This window comes from Siniperca chuatsi, linkage group LG18 (genome assembly GCF_020085105.1).
Source record: "Siniperca chuatsi isolate FFG_IHB_CAS linkage group LG18, ASM2008510v1, whole genome shotgun sequence".
NCBI lineage: Eukaryota > Metazoa > Chordata > Actinopteri > Centrarchiformes > Sinipercidae > Siniperca > Siniperca chuatsi.
In genome coordinates this window covers 5167188-5182524 of record NC_058059.1, presented here as the reverse complement: position 1 = coordinate 5182524, position 15337 = coordinate 5167188, and the positions used below count along the sequence as shown (strand labels likewise).

General features: G+C 41.6%; 1 protein-coding gene across 9 annotated transcripts in view; it reads right to left on the bottom strand.

The window, feature by feature from the left end:
* tnca (tenascin Ca) overlaps window positions 1–15337 on the bottom strand; it is a 52295-nt gene that overhangs the window by 14021 nt on the left and 22937 nt on the right. For 5 of the 9 annotated variants that reach the window (XM_044174206.1, XM_044174207.1, XM_044174208.1 and 2 more), the window contains 10 exons: window positions 9972–10533; window positions 7833–9146; window positions 7198–7461; window positions 6964–7079; window positions 4823–4976; window positions 2598–2867; window positions 1544–1729; window positions 1363–1452; window positions 918–1181; window positions 107–505 (listed from right to left, as the gene is read on the bottom strand). In XM_044174206.1, coding sequence (XP_044030141.1) covers window positions 107–505; window positions 918–1181; window positions 1363–1452; window positions 1544–1729; window positions 2598–2867; window positions 4823–4976; window positions 6964–7079; window positions 7198–7461; window positions 7833–9146; window positions 9972–10449 — 3535 coding nt within the window. In that variant the 5' untranslated portion in view covers window positions 10450–10533. The remainder of the gene's footprint in view (window positions 1–106; window positions 506–917; window positions 1182–1362; window positions 1453–1543; window positions 1730–2597; window positions 2868–4822; window positions 4977–6963; window positions 7080–7197; window positions 7462–7832; window positions 9147–9971; window positions 10534–15337) is intronic. The other 4 variants (XM_044174209.1, XM_044174212.1, XM_044174214.1 and 1 more) reach the window with 1 other exon arrangement.

Sequence of the window (15337 nt, the reverse complement as noted above, 5' to 3'; positions counted from 1 at the left end):
ATTTGACTATGAAACAGCTTCTCCCTTCAGTGGAAATATGTTCTGTCAAAAAACAAAGGGACAAAGTGTCTCTAATAAACATTGAGTCTAAAAAAGAAGCTTATACCTGTAAGTGCAACAGCTTCAAGTAGCGCAGATCTCTGGCTACTGGTTATTCCATAAAGTTTTATTTGATATTCTGTCGATGCCTTCAGGCCTTGGATTCTAGAGCCAGTGGCATCACCAGGAAGTCGGACCTCTCTTACATCCCATAATTGCAGAGTGTCATTATATTCTACTGCGAAACTATCATAGACACTGTGAGCCTTTAGTTTCCACGAGAGGTCAAATCCATCAGGCGTGATGCCTGAGATAGTCAGCGTTCCAAGCTCATCCTCAGGCTCCGTCCCAGAAAATTGGGACTCAGAGGGGTCTAAATACACAAAGCTAATGACATTGTCCTCCGAGCCTGTAGGAGTCGTTAGCTCACGGTCGTCTGAGTCAGCTAAATAAAATGTGAAAGAGGCTACGAGAAAAACAAAAGGGCACAGATCAAGAAAGCATCATTTAGGTGTAAGTGCATCTCATTTCCTTGGTGTTTGTTGGCTGCAGATTTATTTCCAAAGTCATCTAATCTCTACGAGTAATTCTAAATCCCAAAGTTTAATTCTGGTGTGCATTCATCTAAAATATACCAAGTGAATACTGATGGACTTACAATGAAGAATATAAACAGTTATTGAACTCTAAACTCCAAAATCTAAACAACTGAACAGAAAAAGGAACTGTCCTTTTCATCTGTTATTTTAAAGCCCTGAAGAAATTCGGAGGGACATAACAGCCCATTTGGCATGACAAATCGTTTTTTATCCTCCTTTGAAGGCATTTGTTATCATTTATTCTAAGACTGAACTGCGGCAGAATTGTTCCCTACCCACCTGTAGATGCAGGAAGGGTGACAGGTGTGCTCCTCTTGTGACCCCTCTCTGCAGTCAAAGTGATGGTGTAGCTCATTCCAGGAGTCAGGTTGGACAAGCCATAGCTAGTCGCTGTGGCTGGGATCTCCACCTCCTCAACCTGGCCATCTTTGGAGACGTACACCAGCCTGTAGGCGCCAACCTTGGCCCGAGGTTTCTGCCACCTCAAGGTGAGGGAGGTCTCTGTGGACTCGACTTTTTCGAAGTCTCTGGGAGGATCGATATCTGACAGGAGAGAAGAGACGGTAAATTTTCTCTCACTTCTGTTGCATTCTCAACACAAATGATAAATCACTTTTACCCCCATTAGTTTCATTTCGTCACCCAATTTGTATCAACAAACTTGGCCGTCCGTGTATTTATGAAGGGCGGTGTGTTCGGACAGCTGCTCGGCTGCGTCTCTCACCAGTTGCTGCATTTGTAGTAGCAGGGAGGCTCTCCATCTCATTCTTCACGGCAGTCACACCAATCCCATACTCTGTCCCTGGCTTTAGCCCTGACATACAGAGGGATAGAAGGAAAATTACCGCATCGTATGACTAATACAAGTTGTGTGTGGTCGTACTTAATAAATGTTTGACCCTTACCAGTGATAGTAGCTTTTGTGGTGTCTCCTGGTCCTCGTGGGAACAGTTCCTCACCATGAGTTGCTCCAGAGATGGGACTGTATTTCACCCTATAGCTGCCAACATCAGCTTGACTGTTAGTCCACTCCAGAGTGATGCTGTCCTCTGTCTGGGACACAGCCTGAAGGTCCGTGGGGGCATCCAGGGCTACGGTGAATACATTTATAATCATGTTAGGAGAGTCAACTTTCCGCCCACAAACTTTAAATATGTACACAGATATTGAATTTATTATTATGGCTCCTATTGTAAATTGGGCCAATACAATTTGCAGTATGCAAACAGATGTATGCACATCCCTAATCATCACAAAATAAATACAAATACTGTAAAATATATCTACACACTAGCAGGTGTTATTCTGTATTTTTTTGTATTGTCAACAAGTCCCACGAAAATACCAAAACCAACTATGTGTTAGTTCGTCTCTCAATACTTACTCAGCCCAAAACCCAGTGGTTTCTAGTGAAGATTTAAATCTTTAAAATGGATTACAAATATGTAAGTTCTTTTCTTTTTTTAACTCAGTAATTTACTAAAATAGCTGGTCACTGTTGTTTTTTAGCAAATGTTACTCAAACAGGAGGATTTTCAGCGGCGGATTGATCCACATTTGGTGCTCTAGTGAATATTTGGGGCAGCAGGACGGTGTGTGTGGGACTGAGTCAAACACTACAGTGTGTGTGTTCATGGTAATGAAGGAACATGTCACACAGTGTGACTCATTGATGTGTTTTTAATAGCTTTTGGACAACAATGAAGCTCTATGGCACAGAAGAATTTACAAGACTATGGATACACACACAATACTTATTACTACATTCATAGCTGGTTTTGGTCTTTATATGGGATTGTTGATAAAATGAAAAACATAGAATATCACCATAACTTCAGTATTTAGTATTTAGCACAACATTTTGACCTTGTTTGTCATGTAAACCATGCATGTACATGCAGCTTTCAAATAAATGAGAATAGAAAGAGAAATCTGCAGTTACTGCTATCACAAGCCTACCTGTAATGAATGTGGCGGTGACGGGGTCACTGGTGATGTCTCCACTCCTGGAGATGAGCGACACCTTGTACTCAGTGTCTGGCCTCAGACCGTCAATGCTGTACTGCTTGTCTGGAGGGAAGATCTCCACACTGGTTTCATCTGAGGGGTCGGAGCTGGGCCCGTAAAACATGGTGACTCTGCCCATAGGAGCCACCGGCTGAGACCAGCTGACCAGAGCTGAGGAGTCCGTCACATCCTTCACCTCCACCTGCCGGGGGCCGTCAATCTCTGGGGGAAGGGAGGGATTTAAAAACCTTTAAATTCATAAATGATTATAATCAAACCACAGATATTACTACATTGCTGTTATTGTTGTCATCATTGTCATTATTTTCATACTTTCATTAATGTTAATGTTATGATTGCTATTATTGTTTGTTGTTGCTATCATTGTCATTATTGTTTTATTTATTGTTGCTCTTATCACTCTTATCATTGCCATTGTCATCATCATTGTCATCATCAACAGCATCATCATCATCATTATTATTATTATTATTATTATTATTATTATTATTATTATTATTATTATTATTATTACTATTATTATTGCTATTTTGGAATAACTAACCTGGTTGTCAATACCACTATATTTAAACCATTGGATTATTTCCAATCCCCCCCCCCCCTCAATCTTCTCATGTGTTTTTAATGCACCACAACGTAGAAGAGAAAAAAATATATATACATACATTGAAAAACCTCACAAACACTCAGGCACGGGAGACAGGCAAGAAGTGGTTCACTGGGACAGCAGCTCTGTCCCAGGTTGGCACACTTGCACAATGTCCCCCTTCTTTTAATGCACCTTAGACACTACACATAACATACAAAAAAAAAGAATAGGAGAACAGGTACCGAAAAGATGCGGGGGGAGAGTTCTCTTATATTATATTAATTATATTATATTATATTATATTATATTATATTATATTATATCACTAGCTAAAATTAATTGATTCATTGAGAGTGGTGTGACAATGGTAATCATTACATCGGACAAAAAAAAAAAAACTTAACTAATGCAACAATGGTGACGGTGGGTGAGTGATGGTAATGGTGATGACAATGGTAATAAATGGACATATACACACACACACCCAGACACGCACACACTTATACAATTACACATTTTTATTTCACTTAAAAGAAAAGAAAAGAAACAATTCATAAATGAACTGAGAAAAAGTCGTGCAAAGATCCAATACTGGCTAAGACAAGTCTGAGTCTACATTGCTGTGAGACCAAGATTAAGACGAAACATTACCACTCCTGCCATGTTTTTTTAAGAGTTTGTACATAAAACAGCCGTTGACTCAACTTGGCTCTCTCATAAGACAAAGCAATAACTTGGATCAACAAGGGAAAAGGCTATCATGAAACATAATGTGATTCCCTTTCACTCTGACGTTGTGTTTACTACCTGACAAATCTCCTGTGTTCACATGTGGAGGAGACATCTTTTCTCTATGTTTTGGAGCCGCGCTGAAAGGACCTCTGGGGGTAAAAAGGTACGAAAGGTTTAACCTTACTTCTATCATTTATTTCTGGGAGCTGTGTCTAGTTTCAGCCTACACAGATAAATGACATCAGAAATGAAACGGTGTGATACCCAAGGAGTCCATCAACACAGACTTGTAAACTAAATGGCTTTTCCATGCACAATGAAAGTTGTTTGGCCTGGCGTGTCATATTGATCGCATAAGCAACTGGAAGCATTTCACAACGTAATGTATGGAGTAACACTGCAATAAAAGTTTCAGTGAGCGGAGGAGACGAGCTAAGAGCAAAATTTAGTGAAAGTGAAAAAACAAACACGTCCATTACATGGTCATGCTAGGCTGAGATTCAATGTGTCTGAGTATTTACTCTTTAGCAAAAAATTTGTTAGATGGGACTGTGGAGAGCCAGCAGGGATTTCCTGTTGTTACTCTTCTATTCATTATTGAATTTCACTCTTTGACATTAATGTATTTTTTCACTCTGTGCTCAAGTGAAGTGAAGGTTTTTTGTATCCTACCAAACTGCTAATAGCTGCCAGACAGAACAGGAAAATGACAGACCATCTGAATTGGATACTTTCTTAGGTACAAACTGGATGATTTTAAACAACTGTGATCTCACCACTTGACTCTAAATAATCTGTGTGCTAAGAAAATGTTTGTTTAAAGTCTGAAACTCACTGGTAGTGACTTTTTCAGATGTTTGGGGTCCTCTGGTGTTGTTCTTGATGATGTTGATGGAGACTTCATACTCCTGTCCTGGTCCAAGGCCTGACTGGAAAAACTGGTTTTGAGAGGGTGGAAGGGTGCTCACGACTTTTCCATTTTCTTCTTTCTGCAAGGACACATGATGCATAAACTAATGTAAAATATCCTGTTAAGGACATGCACACAAGAGTGCAGATTACTTTGAGAAAATCAGGTTAAGGTAAGAAATTAGAAAACACTTACACGCACTGACTGCAGTAGCCTTAATTACTCTACAAAGTCCAGTTTACATCCAGCTGGTCAGTTTTTAGATTTCTCCCATGCCAGATCTTTTTAACCAGTCCCGGCACATTTTGATTGGATTTAAAGACATAGTTCGACATTTTGGGAATAAACGCTTACCTGCTTTCTTGCCGAGAGTTAGCGGAGAAGATCATTACCACTCATATCTGTCTGTACATATTAAGCTAGAGCCAGGAAATGGTTAGCTTAGCACGTAGCTGCAAACTCAAGTGGGTAGAAAACGGTGACAGAAAACAACAGGCGTGGGTGTTTTGATATGCATCATATGCTGTCGGCTACACTGCCTTGAGAAGCAAACCGCTCATGTCCCATAGAAAATGAATACGGCTTACAACTAGGCTTCGTCAAGCACTGCTTTTATTGTTTGCCCCTGGGGCAAACGAAGGTAAAGTTAGCTCGATTTGGACAAGCTAATAATCTGTAGCTCAGTTAAACAGCAACATTTCAAGTAACAGCAACCGAAAACAGTTTGCATCACAAACATGGGGTCAAGCACAATCCTGCATCAAGTGCAGGTGTTTGTAATTTGCCCAGGCAGAGCGTGGATACGCAAATTTCGCCAAAAGGTGATGAGTTTGCGGCTTTGGTTTATCATAAAGACTGAAAACGGGGAAACAGCTACCCGGGCTCTGTACAAAGTAAAATAAAATCAGCCTAACAGCACCTCTAAAGCTCACTCCTCAACACATTATATGTCGTTTGTTCAATCGGTACAAAAGCTGAAGTGTAAAAACAGAAGTTGTTGTTTTATGGAAGGTTATGTGCCAGACTATTTATTGGCTGGGTGCAGTGACTCCCTGGAGTCTTGTCGTCATCGTGCGGTTACCTTCAGACAGAGCCAGGCTAGCTGTTTCCACCTGTTTCCAGTCTTTATGCTAAGATAAGCTAAGTGGCTGCTACTTCAAATTTAGTGTAGAGACACGAGAGTGGTATCGATCTTCTCATCTAACTCTGGGCAAGAAAGCAAATAAATGTTTTTCCCAAAATGTATAATTATTAGTAGTTAATATGTTGTATAAAAACTTTGTGATGTGACAGTACAGGCTGAGCAATGGGAGAGAAGATTGTATCTTCTCACTGTGTATGCATGCGTTTGAATTTTAGAAGTACATTTCAGTTCAAAACAGGAAGATTAATACGGTTTTGTTCAGTTGCATTTTGGATTAAGTTATTATTATTATTTTTTATCCTCTTAAACTTTAAGAGACCACATTACAAGTTATGCTCCTGATACAACAAAACAAAAACTGTGTTTCTGATTTTGGTGACACTTCAGAAATCAGGCTACAGAAAGTATGGAACAATGCTGCATGGAATAAATTGAGCACTGATCCCACATCTGTGTATGCATGGCACAGTAGCTGTCAATTTACACAGCGCAGGAAATGTGTGAGAGGACTGATAACCAAAACAATACTACCCTGACAGAGAACTGTGCAACTACATCACACAGCCCATTATCAAAATTAACATGAAGGTCAGGAAAGGACAACGTATTTAAAAATGGGTAAAAACTCTGCAGCAACTGCAAAACTTTAAAAGACCTCTGACTTATCAGCGGGCACAGCAATTTCTTTGCAACGAATTATGGCTCGGATTCTGAAGAGCAGATTTACCCGCAGTTCTATGACATCCAGACCAGCCCTCACTGAGGTTTTCCATATGTCAAAGCAATTTTAATGGTTAGCACTGAAATAAATCCATGTTTTGCTGAGACTTTCAATAAGCTGGCATAGCTTATCACCTCTCACTTTTTCCCAGTCGGTTAATACAATCCTGGGCAAGCCTTCAAAAGAGATGGGCAGACTGACCGTGTTGCGGAAATAGATCTCCCAGCCATCAAAGGGAATGTCCAGCTGGTCCCACATTACCTCCACTGAGGTCTCTCTCACTGATTTGAATCTTAAACCCTCTGGCTGTGGAAGGTCTGGTGGGATGGAAACAAAAATAATCAAAAAAACAGCTGATACCACTGATAGCTAAGCCACATGAACTTTTTTTTTATGGGTATTTGCAATAAACACGCATGGAGACAGCTGATATACCTGTGGCCACCCTCGCACTGACAGGGACACTCCTCTTGTTGCTCAGAACAGCGTAGACATTGATCTGGTATTCAATGCCAGGTTCAAGCTCTTTCACAGTGGCAGCAGTTTTGTCTCCAGGCACAGTGAACTCCTGATGAAGACCACCAGGACTGGTGGGCACATATGTCACCAGGTACTGCATCACCAACATCTCGTTGTTCCAGGACAGGTCCACCGTGTCTGAGGTGACCTCGCCTACGGTAAGATCCTTTGGAGGAGACACTGGAAAAAACGAAAGCAAAAGAACTTTGCTGAGGGTGTTGCCTTGGACAGTTTCGCATGCCCTCAATCACTGAGTATCCATCATACAGAGCTAATGCAAACTCCAGAGCCACATCTGGCTGTGGTGTGAAGAACTGCCAAAAAAGTGCGAACAAAGTGCAGACAACGGCAATACACAAACCGAAAACCTCTTTTATATTCACTAAAATAGTTTAAGATGAGTGGTGAGTGAATTTTGAGAATAGAAGGAAATTACATCACTCTGGATTGGTTTTTATAGTGCATCTAGTTAACACATGGAAACTTTCAGGATTTGTGAACTGCCAAATGCTTTTTTGTGTTTCTGCCCTGAACTGAACAGAGCTTCTTACCTTCTGAGCAGTCTTTTCCAATGTATCCCTCATCACAGACGCACTGACCATTCACGCAGCGGCCTTTGTCCTGGCAGTTGTTGAGACAGCTCAGCTCCACACAGCTTTCTCCTTGATATCCACTATCACATGTGCACTTTCCATTGATGCAGCGCCCCCTGTTGTTGCAGTTATGTGGACAGGCGAGCACAGAGCAGTCATCTCCCGAGTAGCCTTCCTGACAGATGCACTTGCCATCGTCACAGTAACCCTGGGTCAGGCAGTCGTTGGGGCAAGCTTTCTGACTGCAGTCTTCACCAGAGAAGCCTTCGTCACAGACACACTGCCCATCGATGCACCGGCCACGGTTTTGACAGTTGTTAGGGCAGCTCAGTTCACCGCAGTCCTTGCCGGTGAAACCCGCATGACACACGCAACGTCCCTCAATACACTCGCCGCGTCCATAGCAGTTAGAGGGGCAGGTCCTGATGCTGCAGGCCTCACCAGCGAAGCCTTCCTCGCAGACACACTGGCCGTTAACACAGCGGCCCCTGTGCAGGCAGTTGCTTGGACAGGAAAGCTCTGCGCAATCGTCTCCCTGGAAACCGACATCGCAGGCACACTGTCCATTTACGCACTGGCCTCTGTGGTTACAGTTGTTCAGACATGCTAACTGGCTGCAGTCTTCGCCTTGGTAGCCCGTGTCACAGATACACATCCCGTTGAAGCACGTGCCTCTGCCGTTACAGTCGTTGAGGCAGGTGATCTGAGCGCAGTCTTCTCCACTGTAGCCGGCGGTGCAGACGCACTGGCCATCTACACAGAAGCCGTTACCATGGCAGTTGTTGGGACAGGTGCGATCTCCACAGTCCTCCCCGGTGTATCCCTCATCGCAGTAGCAGGTGCCATTCACACAGCGTCCACGGTCGTAGCAGTCTTTGGGGCAGATGAGTTCAGAGCAGTCGAATCCAGTCCAGGGTTCGTCACAAGCGCAGTCTCCGTCTTCACAGCGGCCGCGGCCGCGGCAGTTGTTGAGGCACTTGGTTTGAGAGCAGTCTTCGCCAAAGAAACCATCAGAGCAGATGCAAATACCGCCCACACACTGGCCGTGCGCTCCGCAGTCCACAGGGCAGACCTCGAGTGCGCAGTCTTCTCCGGTGAAGCCCTGGAAGCACTCACACTTTCCGTTAACGCAGCGGCCCCGGGCCTGACAGTTAGTGGGACACTCGGGTTCAGTGCAGTTGGGTCCCTTCCAGCCAGGCTGACAAACGCAGCCGCAGGTTTCAGTGCTGTAGTTTCCATGACCGTTGCAGTAAGGTTTAGTTCCCACCTCACCTTTGATTAGAAAGTAAAGAAATGTTCAAACATTTTCTTTTTAAATCATCTCTGTGGTATTGTACTGAATTATTTTGTAATACATCAATGTCAGTTTTTTTTAAAAATACAATCAGTTCAATTCAATTCAGTCATTTTGCCATTAAAGCAACAGCTTATTCGCTTTCTTGATAAGAGTTAGATCAGTAGAAGTAGAAGATCAGTACAGCCAGCAGAAGATTATCTTAGTTTAGCACAAACAGGCAGCCTGCTCTGTCCAAAGGTGACAAAAATCCGCTACCAGCGCCTCTAAAACTCACTGATTAACGTTATATCTTGTTTGTTTAGTACAAAAAACAAAGTGTAAATTACAAATAAACAATTTGTGGTTTTAGTCAGTGGTCTGGCCAAGAAACTGTCGAACACACAACCACAACTTCTATCTTCTCATCTAACTCTTGGCAAGAACGCGAATAAGCTTATTTCCCAAAATGTCAATCTATTCCTTTCAGAGTGCATCATTCAGAAATGGTCCGAGGCTTCTTTTAGCAAATACTAGAGAAGATTTCTTGCTTTCATTTATATTCCGAAGCTGCATGTCACGGGATGTCATTTGAGCCAAACAAAGCTGCATTCAAAATAACTGATGAGTTGTTGGGAGTGTTACACCCCCACATTGAATTCCAAAGAACTGGACAGATGAATGGAACAGATGTGTCTTATACTGAAGAAGATTTGCGGAGTATTCTCAGTGCAGCACTTTACAATGCAATTTTAGAGAAATAATAATTTTACCGTACTGCCTGTAATCTACATTTCCATATATGACAGACAAATCACACCTACCTGTGACCTGTGCACTGCAGCAGGCCCCGTCACCGCTGCACTGATCTCTCAATGCTGAAACTTCTCCCTCAAGCATCTCCAACCGGCTCATGAGGTCTTTCAGGCCGGGCATGTCGTCGGTACAACCGCAGGCCTGCCGAGGTATGTTGATGCGGTGGGTGAAGATGATCTGGTTCTCCCCATCGACTGTGTGCTCAGTGGAGTGATGGCCCGAAGAGACTGCTGCATCTGTGGGATGGAGCTGCATGCTCTCTGGAGCGTCAAGGTTCACTGAGCACAGGGAACTGGCAGGAACATTGATGTTATAGACGTGGTTGAAAACCACAGGTTGGTTTGCACCGGGGAGGGTGATGTTTTGTTCTTCGGGGGATGCCAGAGTCTGTCGCCGATGCCGTAGGATTTTCTTCACGAGCCCAGCGTTTGATAAGCTGAGCAAAGCAGTCAGGAGAAGGCAGCCCAGAAGGCCTCTTGTACCCATGCTAGATGTGGGACGTGGATTTAGTCAAATAAATAGCGGTTTGAACCTCTGACTAAAGGCCAATCCTGACAAATGGTAAAGGTTCTGGAAAACAGAAAGAAAATGTATCACACAAATGCAGTTTAAATCTGCTGCACAAAATCCTTTTCATTTCCTTGTGAATTACTGGCCTCTGTAATTACTTACCGCTTCAGGCCTCTAAAAATGTTAGATATTACATTTTCAAACAAAACAAAGACGGGAAAATAAAGTCACTCTTTGGTTGAACTGCAAGCAGTGCTGAAGAGTCGCGAATAGATGTTGCTTTGTTTTAATGGGTCACAAGCCAAAAAGGTTGGGAACCACTGTTTTAGACAAATGTGCTGTTTCAGCTGCAGGTGAACATTAAAAAAGGTAAAACTCTGCATTTAACTCATCCTAACTCAGCAGCTATTATAACGACCAGTGACCAAGTCCAGTTTTAAGCCCTTTGGTTTGGTGAAGAGCATGGCAAAATTAATCCTAGTGGCTGAAAATGCATGTCTTTTGGTGTGAGAAGAAAACAAAATTATATGTTTGTCTGAAAATGATTTACCTGCAGTTCACCTTGAAGCTATGAAGTTTTTTCCCCCCACTTTTGAGATTTTACCCCATTTTCTCTCAATTTGAATGCCCAATTCTCCACTCACTGCAATGCTGCTGACAAGGACGTGAACCCTTGCGGGTCAATCACCACAAACACATTCAAACGTGTTCATTGGAACAAACAACAAAGTCAGAGGTTCCAGGATCCTTTCACACTACTCAAACTAAGTTCAGGCTTCTCTGTTGGTCGACACAAGTCTTTTTTTAGTGAGTCAGTCTGATTAGTTATCATTTGTGTCACATTAGTGACTGAAGAATACTGCAAGCCACTGTGGGTACAGGAGTCTACACAACAGAGGTTTATGTAGTGATATTATTCTTTGTGATAGGGCTACAGTAAACAAAGAAACCGCTGCTTTGCTAATTGTCTTTACATTTGTAGAACTTGTAAAAAGAACAAAAAGCAAGTAAAAGAGGTCTTAACACAGCCCAGATTCATCCCACAGCAAATTTAATTTACACTTACTTCTTTAAGAGTTAACCAGGGAAAGTAGACATACACTCTGAAAGTACTGCTGTATAAAAAAGGACCAAAGAATCCACAGTTATGCTGGCACATCAAGTTCTTTATAGCAATTGTACACATAGTTGAAAAGTCTCAGCTGTTTTGCATGAAATAGTATATATTACATAAAAAATTAGAAGAATTTATATCCCATACACAGGACTCCTTCTCGCCCACGAATCTCTCAGATGACTTCATCAGCTGGACACTGAGAACGCTGTAATTTGTGGGAGACAAACTAGAACTGATGACAAGCTTCTTCCTCAGCGTGGGAAAGCCTCCTTGGATTACTCAGTGTGGATTACTCAGTGTTGGGTTTCCAAAGGATCTGAGTGAGCACGGGGTACTGAAAATCAATAGAAAGGTCCACAATGACTGCACAGACTAACTCATATACTGTGTCTGTGCACTGGTCTCTTCCTCACTTATGGAAACATCTTTGCTTAAAGAGTTTTTTTCATGATATATGAAAAGCCAATACAGAATTGCCCAAAAACAGAAAGCTACATGGCAGACTTTGCAGGCTTTAGATGAATTTAAGTTTTCTGTGTATTTCTCATTAGCTATTCCTTCAACCACCTACAGTATGCTGTGTTAAACGTCTCACCCTCATACATGCAGCAAATGTTGACCAGACAGGACGTATGCCCTCACGTTCACATGCATGTCTGCTGCTACGTCTGGGAGGCAGCAAACTATAGCTTTTTAAAGGGGTTGTATCTCTGCCAGAGATTGGAGAACTTTGTCCAGACTTTTTGATTAGTAGCGGCTGACAGAGCTTGCACATGCAAACCAATGAAGAATGACTTCCAGAAGGGAATAGTTCATGCAGCGATAGCTACGAAAAGACATGTGGTGCATCTGGATTTAGGTTCTCATGAAGGCTTCTGGAAACTATTTGAAACAATGCTGATACTCAGCTATTAGGTAATGAAAGTAGATGTTCAACAAAGCTGAGTGTTGCATCTCAACGTAATCATGACCGCATTCACCTTTTTTCCTCTTTTTTTCCCTTGACACTCATCTATTCATGAATAGGACATATTTTATCCACCAGATACAAATTCAAAACAGATCATGGTACCTGCACATAAATAATGGATGGGAATCAATCTACAAACTGACAAAAATATGGAGGAGGAAAAAAAAATATTAGGTTGTCACATGAAGAGAGAAAAAACTATTTTTTATCCCAGAACAAAATCTGCTTAACAATTCAGCATCCCGTCCAGATTTAGACAAATCTTTACAAATAAAAACTTTCCAAATATGAAAGAAAACTGATCCAAAAATCGTCAAAATATACCCACAGATTTGCCTCCCACTGCTTTCTCAAACCACACCCCAAACCACAGGATTAATGCCGGATCATGACACAGAGTTATCATAATTATGAGTTTCTGAACTGGTAAATAGCGTCCACGTCAACATCCAAGCTATAATTGCGACTGGGAAACACAGATTTTTCTGAAAGCTCTGATATAGCCAATTTGACACTTAATACAGAGGTGCCTGAAAACCAAAAAAATATGGACACATCACATCAGCCAAACATTGTCGTTCAATGTAACCGAACCCAAATTTAATATAGTTTTATATTGTCAACCACAGTATTTCTCAGTAATCACACAACCCTCTTGATGATGTGAACAAAGTTTAGATAGGAATCTTTCTCATCTTTACCATCCATCCCATATGACCTGAACCTGAGCAAAACTCACCACATACACTGAATATCTTCTAGAATATCAGAATCTTGAAACTGTTGTCCGTCACTTTCTGTTCATTTATGTTTGTTTTTTATTTGGTTCTATTTGGATGATAAAAGGGTATGAGGGGTATGACAAGTATTTTCCAATTCCTGTCACCACAGTGCCTTTAAGCTGTTGGAGCCGAGGTATAGGTATGAAGGAAGACCCCCCTCATCAATCCTCTTTTCTTTCAGTTATTGTCCTGACCTTTGACCTGACCTCTGACCTGACCTCTCTTTCTTCATGTGGCCCTTACCAGCGTTTTTGCACCCCTTCAACTAATCTGTTAGAGCACAGATACAAAACTGAGCTTGAGTTTCACAAGTTCTCGCACATCTGGTAAGTGGTAGGATAAAGGTAGGTTACGAATGGTGTTGTAAATCTGAAAACTAGGTCTTGCAATATGTCTCTCATCTCCTTCTAAAAAACTTTACAAGACACAAAGACTGATAATTTGCAGTCTTGGAGGTAAAGAATGAATCCCTTAAAATCCTCAGCACGGCTCTCACTGCATGTGTTTCAGCAGAAAATGCGCTCAATGCAGCTATTCTATGTGTGTAAAATACCCCTAATATGATTTTTATTCAAAACTGATCTGATATTGTAGCAATTTATCTGTATTCACAGACATTACACGGGTAAAATAAACAAGTCTAATAGTGCTTACGGTAAAAAGCCAAGAACACAGCATTCTAAGCAGATCAGGGGTTGACCAAGGACATCTCATTTGACTACAGGACATGGGAAGACAATTTGAAGAGAAAATTGAAATAAATATAACCTGTTCACTAAACTATAATCCAGAATTGCTGTAGCTTTAGTATTCTTCCCCCATGCTGGCAGAGAGAAGGGAACTTTTCTGCGTGGAAAAGAGAAACTGGGAATGTTGGCCCTGGTCTGACGACATCTGTTTTGCCTAGTCAAAGAAAAAAAAAAATAGACACTGAGGTACTTGTCCTATGTCCACACAATGGCTCAGTTAGCTCTACTTTTATTAAAACTGAAAGTGCCACTACATGCATTATTTAATGTTTAACTTCTTGCCTCTGATCATATATATCTGTGCAATCTGCACCGCAGCTTCTGGCGATGAAACAGTGTCAGTGTTTAAACCATTCACATCCATGAGAACAATACAAGTGCAGCATGTCTGGACACACTTCTTATGGAAAACATTTGTGGCTGACAGCAGAGTGTCAGGACTCTGGTTAGTGGTGAACATTAATCCGGTGCGTCTGCTTGTTTGTTCATCTGTGATATTTTAGCTTTTTTGTTTTTGCCATGAGCGGCAATTGGAAAGTCTGATTCTCATAGCAACTGGAACAGCTGGAAATCATCTCAAGTTAACTGGACTAGTTACTGTAGCCGATACAACAATAACAGAAATTGCCTCATTAAGAGATTACATATTTGCCCACATCCTGAAGTAGTCCTTTAAGAATAATAAACCTGAGCTTTATGTGTCCCCAGGTGAGCCTGAACAGGATGTAGATTTCAGTTTCAATTTGCAACTATGAGGTCTCTCCTCAATCAAGGAGAAAAGATTTGTAATAAGAGGATTTTTTCTTCTTCTTTTGAAGAAGAAGATGCCTCAACTATTTGATGGGTTGAAATTTGAATCCTAATGACTTTAGTGATCCCCTGCGTTTCCTTTGAAAATTAATCTGGTTCCAGCTTCTCAAAAAAAGTAGATATCTTTAGGTTCTGGACTGTTGGTTAGACAAATCAAGCAATCTGAATATGTCACCTTGGCCTCTGGGAAATTATGATGAGGATTTTTCAGTATTTTCTCACATTTTATTGACAAAACGATGTTTACACTCCGTGTTACTCACCAAAACACAATAGTGTGTTTCTTATGTATTTTAAATCCAGCATTTGTTTTCTTCCCTGCCTCTGCTGGCAACTCGCAGCATATCTTGGCGTGTTACTGCCACCTGTTGATCAGTGGAATAGCGTGAATCCATTGGTAGGGCCGTGTATCGCGTCACCTGCATGCATCATGCAT